This window comes from Ylistrum balloti, unplaced genomic scaffold (assembly GCF_031769215.1).
Source record: "Ylistrum balloti isolate Yb309-2 unplaced genomic scaffold, AGI_CSIRO_Ybal_v1 Utg371306, whole genome shotgun sequence".
Lineage (NCBI taxonomy): Eukaryota > Metazoa > Mollusca > Bivalvia > Pectinida > Pectinidae > Ylistrum > Ylistrum balloti.
In genome coordinates, this window is record NW_026782698.1 from 345 (window position 1) to 24,716 (window position 24,372).

Genomic DNA, 24,372 nt, shown 5'->3' on the forward strand with positions numbered 1-24,372 from the left:
CTCCCATCTCGATTTCGTGTTCTTTCTATGTTTTTGCTAAATATGAGCCGTAGTAGATTTTTCCCAATTACTCGTGTTGTGTGCCCAAATTTTGGTAAGTGACTTATGAGTGTTCATTTTGTTCTTTCAGTTTTTCACTACATACATGCTCACATCCGTAGTCTGATCTAGATACATACATCGATCAACATGTTGTACTTCGTTTGACTTCTGCGTGTTAGCGACATACTTGAAGTATTGCTTTTTCTGGAATAAAATCGAAGCCAACATTTCTACATGCTTCAAGCGTTTTTCATTTTCATCGATCACAGGCTTGATAGTGAAAAATCTAGTCGGTCTAGAGACGCAAAATGATAAATCTACTCAGTCAAGAGACACAAAGTGAAATACCATCTCGGTCCAGAGGACGCAATGTAGAACATTTATAAGGTCAGCTCGACCCAGAGAAACGAATTGTTTCAAACTATAGAGTTTCATCATGTCTTTTTCGGACCAACGGGACGAAATTAACCAGGACGATCCTGAACAAATAGATTCAACATCCAAACGGCAACATACTCTGACAGAAAGAGGCCAGTCATTTTTCAGGGAAAGCTTGGATCATAATTTGAATAAACTGACCAAAATTGCTAGGGAAATTGACAGTATTATTGAATGTGTGGTCCCAACATCCCATGATGCCATTGCTGATTTACACTCACGCTTAACCGAAACATATAATCGCTACGATAAACTTTGTGTTGAATTGTTGAACTTCCTGGTCAAGTACAATACCCCTGAAAGTGCCAACGAACAGGCAAGCCTTGCATCTCTGAAAGAGGTCTACGTGAATAAAGTTTCGAAATTCAAAAAACAGCTTGAATACACGACAGCTGAACTTTGTGACCAACATTCATCTGAGAAACTAACACCATCCCTTGTAAGTTCTAGAAGGTCATCTAAGTCAAGTTCTAAAAGATCTTCAGCATCGACGGTATTAGGTCGCCAACGAGCCAAACTGGATGGGGCTAAAGCTAGATTACGTTTCGCGCAGAAAGAAGCTGCTATGAAGCAAGAAGCTGCTCTACTCTCCATCAAGATGGAACTACTGGAAGTAGAAAAGGAGGCTGCAGTCGCGAGTGCAGAGTATGCCGGTATGAAGGAAGAGTTGTATGATGACCGAAAAAGTAGCTCGGATAACGTCAACAGAAGCGACAGTATGAATCGGTATTTTGATTCCATGAATCCAGACACTACAGGTAATATACAGGTCAATACCCAACCTGACCATTCGATCCACACTGCTCGTCCACAACCCGCGGATATTGGTAAACCTATCGTGTCGACAATGAATGTACTGACAGCGATACAGCAACCTAGTCATTCCATCTCATCCCCTATTCCTACTGCATTTGACCAGAACAAAGCCCCTATGGGTGAGGAACATGTACATCAAACTGTTGAGTTCGAACCTGGTGTTCAATATTCTAGTAACACGATAAATCCTGCACCTATCCCTCAGACTGTGGTTACTACTGCCCCGTGTTCTGTTATGGTAACTAATCCTACCAGCTTGATATCGAGTTTATTACGTACCAGCATGCCTGCTGCTCCATTACCCAGTTGTAGCACTCAAGTACCTCCTCAGGTCACTAACATACCCCCCGATGTATCCAGTGCACTTAATGTTCATGGGAGAGATCCAATTGCCAACGAAATGAATGCATTTTCCAATTATCTGATGAAGCGTGAAATGCTACCTCTGCGGCTGATAGAATTCGACGATAAGCCCGAGACGTATCAATCCTGGAAGATCAGTTTCGACATCCTCAAGGCAGAACTGAGAACAAATCCTAGGGAGGAACTAGATTTGCTGTTGAAATATCTGGGACCCAAATCTAAACAGCATGCGATTAGTATAAGGTCTGCGAATGCCAATTGTCCTACACGTGCCGTTGAGATGGTTTGGAAACGTTTAGATGAGCGATATGGAAGTCCTGTGCTTCTAGAGACATCCTTGAAGGCCCGCATAGATGCATTCCCCCAACTGACACCCAAAGACAATGCTCGATTGTATGATTTGGCTGATCTACTTTCCGAAATACTGTCCAGGATGAAGGATCCCGTGTACAGTCGTTCACTGAGCTTTTTCGATTCATCTACAGGTATGCGACCTATCATATCTAAGCTCCCCTTCAATCTACAGGAGAAGTGGACTTCTCGTGCCTCGAGCTACAACGCGTCTAATCAAGTGACTTATCCGCCGTTCGCGTTCTTGGTAGAATTTATCAATGAGATGAGTCGCGTACGGAACGACCCCGGGTTTACTTATCAACAAACCAGTCAACGTACCTCTAGCGCTCCTAACCGCAACAACGTTAACTCCACGGATGTACAAAAACGAGAGCCGCCATACCGCAAAGACAATGTACGAGTCAAGAAGACTGCCATTGACGCGAATGTTGAGTCTAACCATGACTATAATAACCGTTGTATGCTGCACGATGCAAGACACAACCTCAACCAGTGCAAATCCTTCCAGAAGTTAACCCTTAACGAGAGGAGAAAACTGTTGAAGGATTACGGATTTTGCTTCAAGTGTTGTTTGTCGACGGACCACAATTACAGAACTTGCGAAGCCATAGTTAAGTGCGACACTTGTGGGAACACTTATCACGCCACTGCAATGCACATAGATGCCAATTCTTCCCAACATAAGGCAACTATTCAAGATAGGAAATCTTCGGCCCCTGGACAAAACCATGGCGGGGAGGAATCCTTGGTAACCAAATGTACATCTGTATGTGGTCAAAACTTCAATGGGCGTTCATGTGCGAAAGCGTGTCTGGTAAACGTATATCCAGTGGGGAAGCCTCATATTCGTATCCGATTGTATGCTCTGCTCGACGATCAGAGTACCTCAACTTTAGCGAGAGCGGAGTTCTTCGATAGGATGAACATACCCATGTCGACAATGACAACTTATACTCTCACCTCTTGCGCAGGACAGACAACTATGAGTGGTAGGCAAGCGAAGGGATTTGTCATTGAGTCAGCTGATGGTACTTCTAAACTGGATCTGCCAATTATCACAGAATGTAGCGCGATCCCAGATGAGAGAAGCGAGATTCCTACGCCAGAAATTACTCGATACCACAATCATCTTAGAGATGTTCCGATTCCTCCTTACGATCCGGATGCCCCCATCCTTCTGCTGATTGGTCGAGACCTGCCAGAGGCGCATCACACAGAAGATCAACGTACAGGTCCTAAAGGTACACCGTTTGCTCAGAAGCTTGCACTTGGATGGGTCCTTGTTGGTAATGTGTGCCTGGGTAACGTTCATCCTCCAGATAGGCTGAGTGTTTTGAAGACTTCCGTCACCAAAGATGGCCGAGTGAGTACCTTCACAGAATGCGACCTCTCCTTGAAAATGGATGACAGCAATCTTTTCGTTCGGGATTGTAATGATAATAACATTGGACCATCTATCGAGGACGAACAATTCATACATCTCATGGATAAAGAGTTCAAGAAAACTTCTTCAGGCAATTGGACAGCTCCTCTTCCTTTCAGGGAACCTAGGCCTGTACTTCCCAACAACAGACAAGTGGCATTGAAACGAGCACTCATGTTACAATCCAGTCTTCGGAAAAACCCTGTAAAACGCGAGCATTTCGTCAAGTTCATGGAACGAATCCTGACTTCCGGTCATGCAGAGGTCGTACCACCAGTAGCAGATGACTCTGAAGTATGGTATCTCCCTCTGTTCGGAGTCTACCACCCGAAGAAAGTTGACCAGATACGTGTTGTATTTGATTCTTCTTGCAAGTATGAAGGTATATCCCTCAACAATGTCTTGATGCAAGGCCCTGACTTGATGAATCGACTTGATGGTGTTCTGCTCAGGTTCAGGAAAGAGACAGTTGCTGTAGTAGCAGATATACAACAGATGTTCTTCGGATTTTATGTTGACGAATGCCACCGGGATTGCCTCAGATTTTTCTGGCACGCCGACAACGACGTTGATCAACCTCTGATAGAGTACAGAATGTGTGTACATGTTTTTGGCAACAGTCCTTCGCCGGCTGTTGCCACCTATGGTCTACGGAGATGTGTTGAAGATTGTGGCAATCCTTGTGACGTGGACTTGCAGGAGTTCGTGTCTCGCAATTTTTACGTTGATGACGGTTTAATGTCCTTTCCCACAGTAACCGAGGCGGTCGACGTTCTTAAGAGAGCTCAGAGAGCACTGTTGGAAGGCGGGAACCTGAAACTCCACAAAATTGCATCCAGTAGTGAAGAGGTGATGTCACAGTTTCCTGCTGCTGATTTGGCTAAGACATTAGAGCCACTAGACTTGACACATGATGAACTGCCACTCCATCATAGCCTGGGTATGGCATGGGAACTATCCACAGATACCTTTACTTACCACACATCTGAAAACCAGAAACCGTTCACAAAGCGAGGTCTTCTTTCAACGGTGAATGGGATTTTCGATCCATTGGGCTTCTTGGCGCCGATTATCATCAAGGGCAAGATTATTATGCGTGATGCTGTGAATGAAGCAAATGGCTGGGACGATCCCTTATTGCCTCACACTGAAAAGGCTTGGAGGTCTTGGACTGAACAGCTGAGCAAGCTTTGTGATATACATATCCCTAGATGTTTCCTGACTGTGTCTTTCTCGAAGTGTGTTACAAGAACTTTGCATATCTTCTCTGACGCATCTGAGTTAGCAGTAGCTGCATGTGCATTCCTCAGAGGTGTCAACGAGGATGGAGAGGTCTTCACTGGATTTGTCTTCGGGAAGTCGAAGGTTGCGCCGAAGCACGGCCACACAATACCACGCCTCGAGTTATGTGCTGCAGTTTTGGCTACCGAAATCGGCGAGATGCTTTCGGAACAGTTGGACATTCCCCTCGATCACCTGCGTTATTATACCGACAGCCGAATAGTGCTTGGATATCTTTCAAATGAACGTAGGAGATTCTATGTTTACGTTTCCAACAGAGTCGCTAGAATAAGGAAAATTTCCTCACCTACACAGTGGCAGTATGTCCCTACAGAGGAGAATCCAGCCGATGAGGGGACACGTGGTTTCTCCCCAGAGCAGTTTGCTGACAGTCTATGGTTTAATGGACCATCCTTCCTTCGCAATCACATCAGCCCTGATCTTGATGTCGAATATTCTTTGGTGGAGCCAGAATCGGACAAAGAAGTACGACCTGATGTTCACTCGTGGAAGACTAACATACGTACTACACTTGGAACATCTAGATTCAATCGTTTCTCCAGTTGGAACAGCCTTGTGCGTGCTATCCGTACTATACGAGTTCGGTTAAGGAGTCGTTTCAATATCCAGAATGATCTTACCAGACGCGAGGTTGAGCTTTTCGTCATCAAAGAGCTCCAGATGACCTACTTCAGTAAAGAAATTCAAGCGCTTCGTTCTTCCAAGTCTTTGCCTAAGGATAGCTCTGTGCTTTGCTTGAATCCTCACCTTGATGAGAAGGGACTGCTGCGGGTTGGTGGACGCATTAACCGAGGTGACTTTCATGAGACCGAGAAAAATCCCATCTTGATACCAGGTCGCAGTCATATTGCCAAGCTCCTTGTGCAACATCACCACTTGCAGGTACAACATCAAGGACGCCACATGACCGAAGGTGCAATTCGTAATGCTGGACTTTGGGTAACCGGAGCAAAACGTCTGATTGCTTCCACGATACATCACTGTGTGACATGTCGCAGACTACGAGGGAAGTTTTCCTCTCAGAAAATGTCGGATCTGCCTGTAGATCGCCTGACTCCTTCACCGCCATTCACACTGGTTGGTGTTGATGTATTCGGTCCTTGGAACATCATCACTCGACGTACAAGAGGCGGAAACGCAAGTTCGAAACGATGGGCAGTCCTCTTTACCTGTTTGTACAGCCGAGCAGTCCACATTGAGATCATCCCAGAGATGACGTCATCATCATTTATCAACGCCATGCGGAGGTTCATTGCCGTCCGAGGTGAAGTTTCGGAGTTCCGCTCAGATTGCGGTAGTAATTTTGTAGGAGCGGTCAATGAACTTGGAATTCACTCTATCAACGTGGGAGATCCTCAAGTGAAAACTTACCTGGACACCAACAACATGATCTGGAGATTTAATCCTCCCCATGCATCTCATTTCGGCGGAGTATGGGAGAGAATGATAGGAATAGCCCGACGCATTCTCGACGCGATGCTTCTTGACGTCAAACATGGACAGCTGACAGATGAAGTGCTAGCGACTTTCATGGCCGAGGTTGCTGCTATAATGAATTCTAGACCTTTGGTTGCTGTTTCTTCGGATTGCGAGATGCCTCATTTGCTGTCGCCAGGAAAGTTACTAACTCAGAAGACCAGTGACGACATAATCGTCCCGCAGGACTTAAGTATCAAGGATATGTACCGCTCGCAGTGGCGAATGGTCCAGGTCATGGCGAACACCTTTTGGAAACGCTGGAAATCGGAATTTCTGTTTGCTCGACAAGCTCGTTCTAAGTGGAACTTAGAGACTGTTAATCATAAAGTAGGTGATGTTGTGTTTCTCCGGGACAAGGAATGTCCCCGTCTTTCGTGGCCGACTGGTCTTGTTACCAAGATCTTTCCGAGTGATGACGGACTAGTGCGTAAACTAGAGATCCGGGTTGTGAAAGACGGAAAACCTAGTGTTTTCATTCGACCCATTTCGGAAGTGATTCCGCTGCTTGATTCCTGTGAATAACTTTTTCGTGTATTAGTGCCAAGTGTGATGCGAACTGTTGTGACATTTAGATGCAGAGACTGTGCAATGTCAACTTATGAACTCAGCTATATTGATTTATGTGTTTTCAGTGTTTAGTTGCTGTTGACTCGATTCGTATTTCGATCTAAGTTATAGATCTTGTGAAACTTTTCATGAACTTGAGTGATTAGAAATCAGACGGGGAGTGTCATGTTAGTGTAGCAGGGTTATCCCCCTTCTCGGAACTCCTGTCTATATTTGGTAGCGGGGATTTCCATTATCTGTATCGTATGCTGAACGTTTCAAGATGTCGGACGTGTTTACATCGCTGAGCGATTCACACAGTACAATTCTAGGAATTTTACCGTCTCTAGTCCCCCAAAGAGTGAGTTTATTGTCCCATACAAGTTGAAGAATTATGTTCTTCCAATTGTTGTAAAATAGTCACTGCCTTTGATACGCTACACAAGTTGGAACTTATTACCAATTTGCCAATTTTTCCACTGTCCCATTTCGCCCCATAATGTTTTCATCCTGAATCGACCCACTATTTGCTCCCATCTCGATTTCGTGTTCTTTCTATGTTTTTGCTAAATATGAGCCGTAGTAGATTTTTCCCAATTACTCGTGTTGTGTGCCCAAATTTTGGTAAGTGACTTATGAGTGTTCATTTTGTTCTTTCAGTTTTTCACTACATACATGCTCACATCCGTAGTCTGATCTAGATACATACATCGATCAACATGTTGTACTTCGTTTGACTTCTGCGTGTTAGCGACATACTTGAAGTATTGCTTTTTCTGGAATAAAATCGAAGCCAACATTTCTACATGCTTCAAGCGTTTTTCATTTTCTTGATATACGATCACACTGAGCTTGAATTTCAAAGTACACTATTTTAAGAATCATAATGAAATCAGACAGCAAAGTAATGTCGAGAATTACATTTTGTAAATTGTGATAATCACATCCGGTTTCCATACCAGTTCAACTAATTGCTTTTACTATTTTTATATGTAAATCCTTGTGTATCATGAGAAAGGCGACGTATATTGAACGTATGTAAAACAGATCCATGAATTCAGGAAACTAGTATGAGAAATACACCTAAGGGAGGACGATGAGAGTGTCTTTGTCTCAAAATGGACCATTAAAACATTACTATGTCTAAATTGTACAACATATTTAAATGAGTTATTTAGAATTTTAAATTGGATTTACCCGATATTTCCGGTATGCGCTGGATGAAATAACTTGTGCCCGATCCTTTTGTAAATAATTTACAATAAAATATGTTTAATCAAAAAATCATATACTACATGTTATAAAAAAAGTAATTAACAAGGACTAGAAAGGTTAGCTTTTAATTTGCGAGTGATTGGAACATAAATAATTGCAGATTTCACGTGACTTGTTACTTTTTCATTTTCTATTAAACTTTTTTTCTCATTATCATTGGAACGTTGTAAATTGATAAAATGAAGTTGTTTATATTTCATCTAATAATATGTCACCAGTCAGTAACAAGGATCTAAATCAAGGACGTGGATTTTTAAGGATTATACATAATTCATGGGAAATGTTAACACCTACTGAAAGAGTCATTTTATACTGTAATACAGGTTATCTTAAAAACACACAAAGAAAGCATACTTCGTTTCCCCAATAAGGGAACACACTTATGTAATGTATACTATATATGTGTGTGTGTGTGTGTTTGTGTGTGTGTGTGTGTCTATGTGTTTGTGTGTGTGTGTACGTGTGGGTTTGTGTGTGTGTGTGTGTGTGTGTGTGTGTGTGTGTGTGTGTGTGTGTGTGTGCGCGCGTAAGTAAATACAGTAAAAAACATATGTCTGTTGAACTATTGGGGGATACATGTGCGATGGCCATCAGAAAAGTATCCGGGGGAAAACGAGAAATGGAGCAAATTCTTTGAAATCCTACTCCTCCTGTAAGGATGATTAGAGCACTGCTGTCATCTGTGAAATATCTACATACTTACTGACATTTTTATTGTAAATTCATATTAAAGTTCTTTGTAATTCTTTAGCGACAGCGTCCTGACTGCTATTTACTAGATTTCCTGTTGGTTTACCGCAGTAGACAAAACGCTGTCGTTCATGGAATTCACCGGAGTTGCCTCTCTTCAGCTGGAGATTGCCGCATATTTAATCATTTCCGGCAAATTATTTTATTCTGTAATACAACAGAGATTAACGGAAACAATAACAACGCTGTCGTTTTTATTACAGCATAGTCATTTCCTGATTATGACTCATTTTCTCGTTATTACGACTGCGTATATCTAATTAAGAGTTAAGACTGATGTGCTGATTTTATCATAATTAAGTAAAAACGATTGCTAAAACTTTGCATTTGAAATAACATAATACCGTCATGGGATTGGGGTCGGTGTAGTGATTGTATGTCGCCTAGCTGCACAGCTTAACACCCGAGGTGCGCGGTTCGACTCTCCCTACCAGTGGCGGATAGTGTGTCTCACGAAGCTGAGAAACAATTCGATCTGCACTGACTTGGTTGTGAACTTTGTAAGACGCTTTACCCCGCCCCCATGTTGTTCAGTGAGTAGAGCCATCAGCTGCTGGAAAACCGCAAGGCCGTAATAGCCCATAGCCCATTAAATCATATGTCGCCTAACGGAGTATCCAGTCTCTAAAAATATGTTTTGATATCTATATTTCCTTCATTTTTTATCTCATTTCATTTCGTTTCACATTTGCCTTAGCTAAAAATGTGGAAAAAAAAAGAAATATTCGTGTAGATTTTTTTTCTTTTTTTTTTCATCTGATATCACGTTACGTGGTTATCTGAAGTGATCTTTTTCACTCTCTCTTGTCTGTGCTTACTAATCCACTACTAAATAATGCAGTGATACTCGTTTGCCGGCCTGCCGAGCTCTACTGTCCGCGATACTTGTTGTAGTCGTCACTATACACGTTTGACTGACGTATCTAAAATTAGTTTGATAGTTTCCCTGAAGAGAATGTAGTTCGTAACCGAACAGGGCACAGACCTGTCTCGTACTTCTGCATAACTCACACATGTTTGTGTGTGTGTGTGTATGTCTGTGTATATGGTACAGTTATGACATCTGCACAGGTGAAAAAAGGATCAAGTACTATAAGGATGTAAATTCAATGATTTCGGTAAGTACATAAACGTATTTAACCTATCTTTTTCTAAATACAGTAGATATTCCTTCGGTATATATTTTGACTAAGCAACACTCCCATCCCAAAATTTTTATTTGTCATACATGTGTAACCCTGATTCTAATTTTCATAAGGTACGCGTAAGCCGCGCCTGATTTAGAAGAATTAATGTGCTAAGGCACATGTGTTATTTTGTACCTGTTTACATATGCTCCCGGTATGTCCTGTTCGCTCGTCCGTGTGTATACAGCTATGGGTTTTAAAAGAAGTACTATTGCACCTAGTGTTTGATATATTATGACACACAAAAACGACAAAGACAGTGCGAGTCAAAATTCCATGAACTGTGGGTTTTTCCTTAAATACCCGTTTTCCGAATCATTGCTTTTCAGAATGTACTTCTGCTCGTAGGGTTTGACTTTCATTCTGACACTGATACTGTACAAGGACAGTAGGAGTCATGAACGTATATGTCACATACCATGCCAGAGAATTTGTAATGATACCAAAATTAGATACTGGGAGTCAAAATTCCGTGAAAGATGGTCTTTCCTTCATCCTTAAATCCCAAATTTTAGAAGTATTCCTGACATAAATCGAATCCCTTTTACCAAGAAAGATAAAATGTCGATACCGTAAATTAGTAAAAATCAATAACTTGATATTTACCGTCATTTCTGTTTGTTTACAAGGCCACGTTACTCTGAGATAGAGCGTTGCCCAGAATATCCACATGGGTGGTGCGATGCTTCCTGCCCGTGGCTGCTTGCTTTTTCTCAGGAAACTGATAAACGGACTGGTCTGTGCTATAGTGGTTGTGTCAATGGTCACTTTATCCTTATCGCCATGGATAACATGCGTCGGACCTCTCCTATGTTGTTCTGTAAGGAGACCGACCCTCAAAATTGACTGTTCACGTGGCGATAAACCCACCAGATAAACAAACAGCCATCAATCTATAGTAGTTTTCATAGGGGGAAATTTCGGGATAGAAGAACAGAGCAAATTAAGGGCCTGGGTATACTCTAAGTGAGGCGTATAGACACGTGGCATGATTGGTGCACACTTGTATAATATTTTGTAAGTACAGTAAAACACAGATAAGTCGAACTCGACGGGACTAAATGTAATGTTCGACTTATCCGATAGTTCGACTTCACCGTGTTTCTATGAACGGAACAATGAACGGAAACATCGTCCATGAAAGAATTACCCGTTGTGAAACAGTGATAAATAAATAGTGAATAAAAACATAAAATATCGATATATTTTATTTAAATAAACAGTACGAATATTGAACAAAAATGTAATTGCAGCACACGTGAAGACGCACCCACTCTCATTCACATAAATTGTGATTTCTGTTCTATGTGATATGGTATACCTGTGTGTCCCGATCAACATCACGCAAGACAACAATAGATTATAACCTGTAGCATTCCAACACGCGCATCTTAATTACAAGTACTACGTTTCTCTCATCTGGTTATTTCAAAACCTTATTTCGCTTATAGAGATATGACAAGTTGACAAGTTTAATGACAGTTAAACCCTATGATTTCCTCCGGAAGTGTCGTAACGGTCCGGCTCCTAGATTCCCTCTAGAACTGAACTGTTCTGTCAGTGTGACTTCAATTTTTCTGTGACTCTTTCGATTTCTTTCGGGAGTGTTCTATCGGTTCCTCCCTATAATGTCCTTCGGAAATGTATCAGTCCGACACTACAATTCACAACAGGAAATCTCACAGAACAATCAGTATGTACTTAGAATTCCTTCGTGAAGTGTTCTATATATCTTATTTGTTTAATTCCTCTGGATAAGAGACCGAGAGTTTCGTATCGACAAAGTCACGACACCAATGATACATCATTGATACACCAGTGGTGAACTATAGTCTGTCCCCACCCCTAGGGAATTTGAAGCTGTATTCATGGGGTGAGGCACATCAGGGGAAATGTTTCCCTCATAAAGAAATTCATAGTTTTGCATTATTGACATAAATGTCCAGGTGAGCGATATGGGCCCTTTGGACCTCTTGTTAATATTCGTTTTACTGGTTTTACGTCACCATAGGGAATGCTCTCTACACACCTAATCTGATATATGTTTCATCAACAGTAACACTCTCTCTACACCTAATCTGATATATGTTTCGTAAATAGTTGCAGCCCTTGAATAAACTGTAAGAGCGAATGAAAATCTTATTGGAAGTTAAAACTTAAATTGACATAATCCATGTTTTTATCAGCGGATAACGCCCATGTTTAAACGTTTTCAATGAATAACAACAGTTTGTGTGTTCTTCATGGCCACGGTGCCGATGTGATTCAGGCTGATGCGAGAGCGTTTAACCAACTAAAAAAACGGCGTACTAGTAGCCTAGTTTCATGGTGGCAGGACATAAAAACAGATAAGATTAAATACGTCTGTTTGGAATGCATGTTAAAGTGGAAAATAGTGATACAGCCGCTACATTGAAACTGAAAATCCCCAGGGAAGCGAGTAACGCCCATTGTTTGAAAAAAAAAAAGTTACATGGGAATTGCAAAGTCTTATATAGGCTTCAAATCTAGGGTTATCCAACATTTTAACAACACAACGAAGCTTTAAACATGTCCTGGTAGTGCCTGTTCAGCTAATTACACATATCTTATTCTGACCTACTTATAAATGTCTGCCACCCCTTCCCTCCCTCCTATTTAACAAGGAGCCTACTTAAAGGACCCTCTTACAGCCACTAGTGTACAACTCACACAAACGTAATAACTGGAAGTTTCACATTCCTATGAGCACGATCAGCTATATTATTGGTTTCGCGAATACAAACACGACAAAGACACATATCACGCAATCACGTGCTTCACTTACTGGACAAGAAGTGTCTTTATATTTCTTGGTCAAACCCAGTGTCTACCTCATCAAACGAATGTACAAGACACATAAGAGAAGAATATCTTTTCATACAAAACTGAACGTGAGACATAAAGTATATACCACCTTCTAATACAAAAATTCACTCGTGAATAACATAATACAAAGATTGTACAAAACAATACAATACAGTAGAGCCGAAAAAATACTAAGTACACTTTAAGTGTAGAGAAGCGACAACGAAACCTTGTAACACAATGATTAATATGTACGACAAACGCGATGAAGTCAATTTCCTTTTGTGATTTTTTTCTTTCTGTATAGCAATATTCATGCATTCCTAACCTATGATGTTCACATACCTGTTCCTATTATCACGATTTTCGTACAATAAATCGTCAACTGACTGGCAAATTTGTAACACAGAGGTTCAAAAGATGCAAGCTGGCAAAACTATGGGGACGTGTTATGCTCAACATATTTGTCTCACTGAGAAATATTCTAAAATTTCTTTGCGCGAACTGAACCTGGGTGTGTTTGATGCTCATTAGATTGTCTGTTGATTCCGCTGTTTTATACCTTATTCTCATTTGAGAATGTGACATTACTTATATGAATTGACAAAGGTTTACATGGCAGGTGTCGTCGATGAAGCATAAGACGCATACTCTTCCGAAACACCTGATCTTATTCTCCTTGTACTTGTTCAGAAGAAGTCTCCGCGTAAATATTTCTTTTGTTTATATTATGTCCGGTTTTCATGGAATTTGAGTCTGGATTATGATTATGTTGACATGTTGATATTTTCTTGATTTTTTTTGTGACGTCGTTCATTACAATAGAACTCTTATTTGTCTTTATATATTTCATGTAATATCGATCTCGTAATTAGTTACCGTATGTGTAAATAAATTCTACATTTTCCCAGTTCTTTTTAACTAGTCATGTTATTATTCTCTACAAGTGTTATTCATACTATACTGTATAACGAGCTATTTTTTTATATTACATTAGAAACATCATACAACTTTCCTTAGTCTTTATCATCCTGGTATTACCTGTACAATCCTTTTTGTACCAAACGCTTCCTTTGCTCTGCATGCACGCTTTATAAGATATTCGTAATAAATGGCTGAAACTTGCTCGGTGTTATAGTTCAAGAACTAACAACCCAATTATTTGCTTGGTGTTCATCCGTTTGAGAGAAAAACAAAGCAGTCTTTTGATACAACAGAATGGCATTCACTGTGTGAGTAGTTGGATATTTGCCAATATTCATCGTAATATTTAAGCGTTTGAACATAAGTACATTTACGACCCCATCACCAAATAAACAACGTAATTTCTATTTCTAAGCGGAAATAAAATTCCGCATATCGTAAACAATTAGAATGCTTCAAGATGGTTACGTCCGTCAACTGCTGTGTAAGAACTAAACATAACTTCCCGTGCGTGGTTTATCTGTATGGTTGTTAATTTTTATATCGCTGTTAGGGACACGCCGTTTTATGGTTTGATAAAACAATCATTTATGTCTGGAAACATGTGTCAAATATTATTAAGGTTCCGGCTAATTTGCTTGAACTACCAAAGTTTAAAACTAAACCTCATCAATAGTCTTATCGCCAAGTAAAATTAATGTTTGTGATTTTTAATCGTGATCAAGTTTTATATAGAAGGAAATTTCGATTTTAAGACAGGTTAAAGACAATTCTGCTTGTTCTTGGTTTTATAAAAGTTACATGAAATCATTAAATCATATAGCAGCTTTGTTGGAGAACACATCCGTCTCTTATTGTTATGTCACAATGGCATATCGGCAAGCTATCACATAGTCGGTAAAACTTAACGAAACAAACGTTCTCCGATGAAGAAAAAATACGAAGAGAAAGAGTCAGCGACACTGTGTTGACATTGGAAAATATACCAAGAAAAATAGTTACAGTCAATGTGCAAACGCAGAATGAATTACATCGTTGTATAACGACCATAGTCATATACATCGTACCGACACAGAAAGAAATACATGATTGTATAGCGACTATAGTCATATACATCGTACCGACACAGAATGAAATACATGATTGTATAGCGACTATAGTCATATACATCGTACCGACACAGAAAGAAATACATGATTGTATAGCGACTATAGTCATATACATCGTACCGACACAGAAAGAAATACATGATTGTATAGCGACTATAGTCATATACATCGTACCGACACAGAATGAAATACATGATTGTATAGCGACTATAGTCATATACATCGTACCGACACAGAAAGAAATACGAAATAGTCACTTGTACTGTGCCGACGTAGAGAAAAATTCCAAGAAAATGGTCACAGACGTATAGAAAAACAAAATACAAAAAAAAAAAAAAAAAATAACATGATTTCACAATGACTGATTAGAACTTGAAATTTATTCTGTATTTTCATATGTAATAATTATAAAACTATCTCTACTTACAATAATTAATAGTTTATGATAAAATCTTAGAAACGAATATAAACTCTGCATGGGCTTCTTTGTTCTGCCTTTGTCAGATTCTCTAAAGTACACTTGTAATTTACAATAACATTGCTTTTGCATATGTACAACATTGTCAGAAGGTAATCTGTATATCTCATACTTTTAAAAAATATCAGTATGCATGTATAGCTAAGTGCACATAAGCGTTACTTAACCCTAGTGTTACTTGCATGTGATATGCACGATTACATGTGTTGGTAGAGCATGTCCGATTAGCTTCAGTAAGCAATACAGTGACCGCACGTGGCGATGTATCCATGTTGTGTATGGAATTACACCAATTTCGTCGTGCTATATACGTGTAGTCATCCTCGATGTATCAGGGAGTATAATCACTTTCACTCTGTGCACCTCTGGAACATGTCATGGCAAAATTTAAGGTTCCGCGTGAGATTACCTTACGGACAAGACGAAAAGACGAGTTTGATCCTTTGATGTACATCAATCGAATCTCGAGGTCGCATAACGTATATTGTAATGGCTCATAAGTTGGATGTCGCTCCTCTGTAATCTTCGAAAGGAGCTGTATCAGCCTGTGATTGGTCAGTTTTTCTCCTTGAACCAATAAAATTACTTCGCTTGTGACTTCAATTTTGCCATGACATGTTCCAGGGGTGCTGAGAGTGAAACTGATATGCCCCCATGGAGTATCGACGATGACATTTAGTTGTAAACTAAGGACTGTATTGTGATGTTATTGATAAGTTTTGTTCAGTACTATAATATCGTAGTTTTAATATCACATGAATTATTATAATGTCTTAACATCGCAATTCTTGTCTAACTGATATGAAAAAAACCCATTATCACGAGTTCCTTAATGTATGTAAGAACATATGCTAGTACCGGTATATATTAACGGTACATTTTGTGAATCATTCGAATTCCTCACAGTCTTGCGTATGTTTGACTCTACGCTCGTGTGTTGTACGGTATCAGTTTAAGTGTTCACAAATCTAGTTCTGATCAATTCTGAGGCGATACCCCGCCGTCCGTATACCAATTACCCATCATATACACGTGTTCCGTCTGAAATTTAGATAACATAGATCGTTACCATGACAAAATATATAAGTTATAAGTATATTTGATTAAATATAAATACAGGAAAACGTCGCCTGCAAGTGGACGTAAATTTCTGTCCTGGTCCGTCTGAGAAATACAGTAAAACTACCGGAGTTCTTAAGGAATTATCATAATTATATATGAAAATATCAATTCTGCTGAACTGAATTTACTGGTATAAATAGTTTCCTGACAATTATGTACAGTTTTACATAGTTCCCGTTTAATCTATTACTGATACATACAGTTTCGTCACTTTTTCATATTGTTATATATATTTTACCTTAAATTCTGTTACTGTAATATATCGTTTCCTCTCTATTCCATATTGTTATGCAGTTTCCTCCAAATCGATTTCTGTACTATATAGTGTCCTCACTATGCATTACTTTTACATATAATTTCCTCATAATTTACTATTGTTATAGACAGTTTCCGCAAAATCTATTACTGTCATATATATAATTTCCCCAGAATTTCTTGTCCATCAACTTCATTATGGACATATTTTAGGTTTGAAAAACTATTGGATGAGTAATAAATATCTACTTTTAATTATACATATACACAAACATCGTTTGACAAGACATGTAGAATAAACAAGACGTACCTAACTTATTACAGATTTCCTAATTTAATATCCGTACCTGCTCCACCCCTCTCTCGGTAGGGAGCCACTTTCATCCTTCTCGAGTCATTTTCTCTGTACATTTCATCATTGGGGAATGTGAAAGATGGAACGTAATTACAACTTTTATTAAATAGCACTGCAGTTTTTTATCGTTGATACTGAACAAAGCTTTATGGAAATAGCGTTTTTTTATTGTTCAGGAATAAGTGGGAAAACTTACCTAATCACTTAAGTAAGGGGAGGGTCTTATCAGCGGTAGCTGCGCGTTCGTTTTTTTTCATGAGCAGATGATGGTGTTTTTCCCCGTTCCTCATCACTGTCCGGATGAAAACAAGATAATTTCTTGGCTTCTCCTTAGCTGATGCGTTCAATGCTGAGATTCTGTTCACGATCATCTGCGCGGGCAGGTCTGCGAGTCCCTTGTTATCGGTGTTTACGTCGAATTTTGTATGTAGGTCAACGTTTTGAAGAAAAAAAAACAATTTCTCGGAATCAACTATGTACTAGTGCAGCAATGACATAAAGGAAGTTTAAAAAGGAATATAAGGCAACACGTGTCAACTTTCTCAGAACTTCTACCCAGGGTTAACCTTGGTATATATACACATCGCTGGCATCATTTCAGCCTGGAAGAAATCACTTCATATCTCGTTACATTTAATCCTGTAAGACACGATAAGTCGTTACATGTTTGGTCTTAACAAACAATTACATGGATTGTGGTTTTTGGGAGATACGGTAAGTTATCATATTGTTTACAAACAATTACATGGATTGTGTTTTAAGTGAGATACGGTAAGTTATCATATTGTTTACAAACAATTACATGAATTGTGTTTTAGTGAGATACGGTAAATTATCATAATTTTTACAAACAATTACATGAATTGTGTTTTAGTGAGATATGGTAAATTATCATAATTTTTACAAACAATTACATGGATTCTGTTTTAATCAATGTTAACGTATCTGAAATATGCAAATTATTCAATCTAATCATTAACGTTAGACCATAAGACCCATCAGTACAAAACATGGCGTAAATATCATACACCGTAAGTAGAGATTAGAGTCTACAGGAGTATGGCCGTACATAATTAACGTAAGTAGTATTTGTGAATTTTGTTTTCAAGCCCAGTTTAAAATCATGTATCTTATTCGATGTGTCTATATAATCGTTAGGTTTTAGGTGTCTTTCGTGTGAATTCTTTGATGTTTGGTCTTCATAGAGCTCGGAAGGTAATTAATTAATGTTAACTCTTTTGTGCCATGTTAGCTCATCTGGGCCAATATTAGCTCCTCTGAGCCAATGTTGGCTCCACTTGGTCAATTTTAGCTCCTCTTAGCCAATATTAGTTCGTCTTAGCCAATGTTAGCTACTCTGTGTCAATGTTAACTCCTCTGTGCCAATGTTAGCTACTCTGTGCCAACGTTAACTCCTCTGTGTCAACGTTAACTCCTCTGTGTCAATGTTAGCTACTCTGTGCCAATGTTAACTCCTCTGTGTCAACGTTAACTCCTCTGTGTCAATGTTAGCTACTCTGTGCCAACGTTAACTCCTCTGTGCCAATGTTAGCTACTCTGTCAATGTTAGCTACTCTGTGCCAACGTTAACTCCTCTGTGCCAATGTTAGCTACTCTGTGTCAATGTTAGCTACTCTGTGCCAATGTTAGCTACTCTGTGCCAACGTTAACTCCTCTGTGCCAATGTTAGCTACTCTGTGCCAACGTTAGCTACTCTGTGTCAATGTTAGCTACTCTGTGTCAATTTTAACTCCTCTGTGTCAATGTTAACTCCTCTGTGTCAATGTTAGCTACTCTGTGTCAATGTTAGCTACTCTGTGCCATTGTTAGCTACTCTGTGTCAACGGTAGCTACTCTGTATCAATGTTAACTCCTCTGTGTCAATGTTAGCTACTCTGTGCCAATGTTAACTCCTCTGTGTCAATGTTAACTACTCTGTGTCAACGTTAACTCCTCTGTGCCAATGTTAACTCCTCTGTGTCAATGTTAGCTACTCTGTGCCAATGTTAACTCCTCTGTGTCAATGTTAACTCCTCTGTGTCAATGTTAGCTACTCTGTGCCAATGTTAGCTACTCTGTGCCAATGTTAACTCCTCTGTGTCAACGTTAACACCTCTGTGCCAATGTTAGCTACTCTCTGTCAATGTTTTAAGCATGTCATGATTCTGACTCGAATAGGAATAATTTCTCGCTCATTTTGACAAAAATCTCTTAAAATCGTCGCTTTTATTGTGAGTGAATAAATATTTCTTCCAAATGTGTATTTGAAATGTTCCTCGTTTCTGTGAGTTTGTTCCTTATTATAATGTATTTTTCGGTGTTTCTCAAAATATGTACATCTTATTAAATCAATGTTAAATTGGCGACTTACTATATTTATGTACATATTTAACAACAGAATACCTTATCGGTTCAGGTGTTAATAGGTAAGGATAGTTAATCTAGAAGTACTTACAGTATATATAACAAAGATGAATGATGTTGATATCATTGACTCACTTTAAATGGCGTACTATCAAATTATCAAATATTAAATCCTTACTGATGTATATGTAGAAAGAATGTTTTCTACAATGACTGATATTGCTGTGATGAATTCTAGTGTAAGTAAGAGAGATAATTAGAGACTACTGGAATCTGTATACGTAAGAGGTCTGAGATACTTGTTATATATAGAGAGAGAGAGAGAGAGAGAGAGAGAGAGAGAGAGAGAGAGAGAGAGAGAGAGAGAGAGAGAGAGAGAGAGAGAGAGAGAGAGAGAGAGAGAGAGAGAGAGAGAGAGAGAGAGAAATTTTATAAGAACAGGGACAGCCTTGTTTTTATATCTCATAATATTTAATATGTAAATTGTTTGATCAATGACATCATTGATAATTGAAATGCGGTATTGGTAGCAGATCTCACATGTTATCAAGAAAACTATGAAATTTAAAGCATTTTATTGACTTAAGCAGGTAGTTAAACATCTGATGTAATTACTTAAGCGTTTTCCATGGTTGCAGTAAAAGATTCCGAGGAATAAGTATGCGTTTAGAATGTTACCTTGGAAACGCATTGTGAACCTTTGATTGACATGTCCATTGTATTTGTTTTAAATGGATGTCTTCAATATGATGAATTGAGTTCAGTATGTGTAACTGTTCCGATGTATGGCTAAGTGTTGTTGATAAATATTGATTCACAATGGATTATAGAAGGATATGGTTTTCGTCATTCTAGTATAAAACTATCAACATACAAACACAAAAACCTTGAGTGGAAATATCGATTTTGTGAAAAAGACTTTGTGATTTATCATTGCTGTCCGCCAGGTATTTGATTTGAAGATGGAAACCTTAATATCTCACTTAATAGGGTGAATACCATCTACTCTGTGTTGTTACCCTGTATTTTGTTCAGACTCAATCATACGATTTCCTCATATTTTATCGACAACGTGAGATCTGATAAATCAATGACAGGATAAAACGAGTTTTCCCCTATACCAAGAAGATACGGGTATAAAAAAAAAATAATCAATTTTATCAACATTACATGTCAGGATGTATATTTGTCTTTATTTTCATTGATCAAATCTATTTTCCGGATCCACATTTTCCTGATTGCGAAAATTGCTGTTCCTTTTCGCTCTATGAATTTTGAATCGGTTAGTATAAATCCAGAGCATGACCGAAGGGATGCTTTGCATCTTCATCGCGGCATAAAAATATAGGCTCTTATCAACATTGAAATATCATTGAAGGTCGAATCAGCTGCGCGATTCAGTTCTAAATGGTTCTAAATTTGCATTGAAAAGTGCAGTGACATTAAATAGAATTAGATGTGTTTATACACCTGGCGATTCGTCTAGAAATTGTTGAGTCTGTTTTGAAAAGGTTTATATTGAACGAATGTACCGCTTTCTTGGATTAACAGTTGCAAACGTCTAGCTCTCTTCATCGAGCAGATCTTTAACAAAACGTATAATGTATTTGCTTTTGAAAACGTCTATTTCCTGTATCAAACATAAAGCCCCAATGACCGAGTCTTGACGACAGCTGATTAATAGTCGAATGGACGAAGGTTAGCTGTCAAATTGTCGCGACATGCTTTCGTCTTTATATTTTTGGCACTATTTGGAACTATTTGCTTAATAGCCACTGTGTGTGTGTGTTTTTTTTATTTCGATTCTTTGTCTTACAAACTCCAAAACATCACATTCAGTCAATGAATATATTCAATGATCAATAGCCTTGTTGATCTAATTTTAAATTATATTGAAAGGAACTATTCAGTTTTTTCCACTCTTCGAGATGGTGGTAGACATTACTGGTAAACGTTTAGTCCTCGAGGTTTGTCGTAACCTGCATGTCATGTTTTTATTTGTTCAAGTAATGGCACAGTTCAGCAGTTCAGAATATACTCATGTATCTGACTTTGTTATAAAATTGTCAGATATATGATAATTGCAAAATTGATGGAATTACGGGTCTAGTGCTCTTCCACACATATATGTTTCCATTGCTTTTGGTCAATTTTGAATTTCCTGAAATGTCTCGTAGGTTTCAAGACTTAGGCCCTTAGCATCACTGACGTTACCTAGAAGAACTAAACAGCTGTATGATGTAACATTACTGACGAGTCCTAGAAGGACGAAACAGCTGTATGATGTAGCATTACTGACGAGTCCTAGAATGACAAAACAGCTGTATGATGTAGCATCACTGACAAGTCCTAGAAGGACGAAACAGCTGTATGATGCAACATCACTGACATGTCCTAGAAGTACGAAACAGTTGTATGATGTAGCATCACTGACGAGTCCTAGAATGACGAGACAGCTGTATGATGTAGCATCACTGACATGTCCTAGAAGTACGAAACAGTTGTATGATGCAGCATCACTGACGAGTCCTAGAAGAACTAAACAGCTCTATGATGTAGCATCACTGACGAGTCCTAGAAGGAAGAAACCGCTGTATGATGCAGTTCTATCCATCATTTGGCACTACTGTATCTCACTTTTTATCTATATTGAAAAAAATGTATTCAATAGTATATTTTTGTACAATGTTGGTGGTAGTTCTAGCTTTAGTACATGTATCCCTATCCCTTGAGCGTTTTATTGGGTAAGTTTTTATTGGTGTCTTGTAAATGTCATCGCTAGAGTAACATGCGAGCATGAGTGTATGCATGCTCTGACGATTCCGACAGTATACATCTGTAACGCTAACTGATGGGAATTAGTCCATCATATTGTTTTAGTGCATGAATATTAAAAAAACAAATAAACAAAAAAGGAAGATGAGAAATTGGTTCAAATACTGCGGTAATGAGTAAATATCCTAGATAAACAACAAATGTATGGCAATAACTACCGACAAGCTGATGTCTAAAACTGGAGGCTAGTTTGCCCGGTAGCTAACGATGCTTAGATACCTGATCAGCATAATCAATTATCTTCACTTTAAAGACGTTCCCGAATGTAGATTTATTACAAATGACTCAATAGTTACACTTGTTTTTTGACAACAAGACATTCTTAAGTGTTCTAGAGAGTAAACATGATTGGATCGATAACGATTAGTCTCCGTTGTAACTCGTATTCTCAATGTCTCATAAAAGCTGCCATTATCCAAACACCCGGTTTCTGACTAATATCAATGAAATTGAGGATGATTATATTCATATTGATAAAGTGTAAAGACCATGGGGTGTTTCAATGTTTCATTTACCAGGAGAACTTCTGACATTTGTCCTTCTCACTAAAGTAGATGCCGGTGTTACCGAATGTAGACACGGATACACTGATAACCAGTCTAGAAAAGAAACAAGGTTTGTTTTAAAGATGGATTCCCACTGACTTTCGGCAATATTTCACTGCCTGAGAGATATAAAATGTCGCTGGTTATCTTCCCTGTATCAGTGGAGTTCTCCCCACTCCCTATCACCACCACCAGTGCTTCGAAAGAAGGATGCCAAAATGGCAAAAAATATAAGAATTATACTTATCACGAGTTTCTCGTAAGTACCCGGCGTTCCGGCAACATGTATTCGAAATAACTTTCACCTGTTAGGCTAAGTAGCTAAGTGAGGTAAATTTCCAGCATGAAAAAGTAAACATCTGAATGTTCATACTCAGACCGAGGCTCACTGCCACAGTCTACGATCAGATCGAGGTTTTGTTTAAGGATTCCGTCACGCGCAAAGAAACCTCTTGACCCGTCTTTAAGTGTAGTTAATTTGATGGAACCGGTTTTACTTTTACTTCTGTTGATATCTGCGAGGTAGATTGTATGACGATAATTATCTGTGACGGTTTGTGTTTCTCAGTAAACTGAGAATCGACCGATATGTGATGACGTAACTGTGGCCTTGGTTATGATTCTTTACCATAATTGCTGTAGATGGCATGTGGCGTGTCTCCCGGATGTTGTTCAGTGAGGTATCTATTGAAATACTTAATTAGATATTTGTACATTGTTTTGTCAGCCAATCAATAAGACCCTCATACTCTGGTGATTCTACTAGCTTTTGGCATATATACGATATTATATCAAAACTGCAGTGTTCGGTGAAAAATAGTTCAACTGAATATCGATGCATTTGCTGAATCAAGGACTTTTCGTGCCATTTTCGAGGTCATCACTAACATATATTCGATATTTTGTGTCTATATCAATGTGAGGTGTCTCAATAATATAGGTACAGTGTGTTTCTATGTCAACAGGGATTCCATGTCTTAGTGACCCTGTTGTCAATGTCTTGTGACCTTGGATTGTCTTACGGCTTTCTGGATAAGGTTTTAATACGCTCTGCGTCATTTTGGTTTTGAAGTGTCCATTGAGTGACCAATCAGAGGTGATAGAGAAGGACGTCATGTGATCATAGCGGCATCGACTTTTTAAGCAAATGCATTTTAACTCGTTCAAGTAAACACGTTCCTTGTCAATGAAGCATATCAAAAGTCTGCAAGATTAGGCATCTTTTTTTAGCCTCATTGTTGCATTTTGATTTAAATAATGAAAATACTGGTTTAAAACCAGTCATTTAGCGAAGATTAGAAACCATCTCAAATTTGTTTTAATAATTATACATGTTGATACCTCCAACGTAGAGGTAAGACGCTTTATGTATCTATGGAAGACGTTGGCGTGCTGTGAAGCACTTAGTCGGCGTGTGCCAGATCAGTCCGACCTCCTTTCCTAAGTTTCCTATCACATCGCTGTATGTTACTTTGTATTGCACATGATAAACGCATTATCAAGCATGTAACCTATTCGTGTTTTTGTTGAGGAATCTGAAGATAGCGTTTGTAACATTCTATCTCCTTATGAGACCTGTTAACA

The 24,372-nt window shown here is 38.9% G+C and overlaps 2 protein-coding genes across 4 annotated transcripts in view; both read left to right on the forward strand.

The window, feature by feature from the left end:
* The first annotated feature begins 478 nt into the window (after window positions 1-478).
* Window positions 479-6,739, forward strand: LOC132561908 (uncharacterized). The gene has a single exon (XM_060226623.1). It carries the CDS (start codon window positions 479-481, stop codon window positions 6,737-6,739), a length of 6,261 nt encoding a protein of 2,086 aa, XP_060082606.1.
* Window positions 6,740-9,847: 3,108 nt separating this feature from the next.
* Window positions 9,848-24,372, forward strand: part of LOC132561902 (trace amine-associated receptor 1-like) — a 44,072-nt gene continuing 29,547 nt past the window's right edge. For 2 of the 3 annotated variants that reach the window (XM_060226611.1, XM_060226614.1), the window contains exon 1: window positions 9,848-9,906. The gene's annotated coding sequence lies outside the window, so the exon portion shown is untranslated. Of the gene's footprint in view, window positions 9,907-17,667; window positions 17,759-24,372 lie in introns of those variants that run through there. The other variant, XM_060226612.1, reaches the window with a different exon arrangement.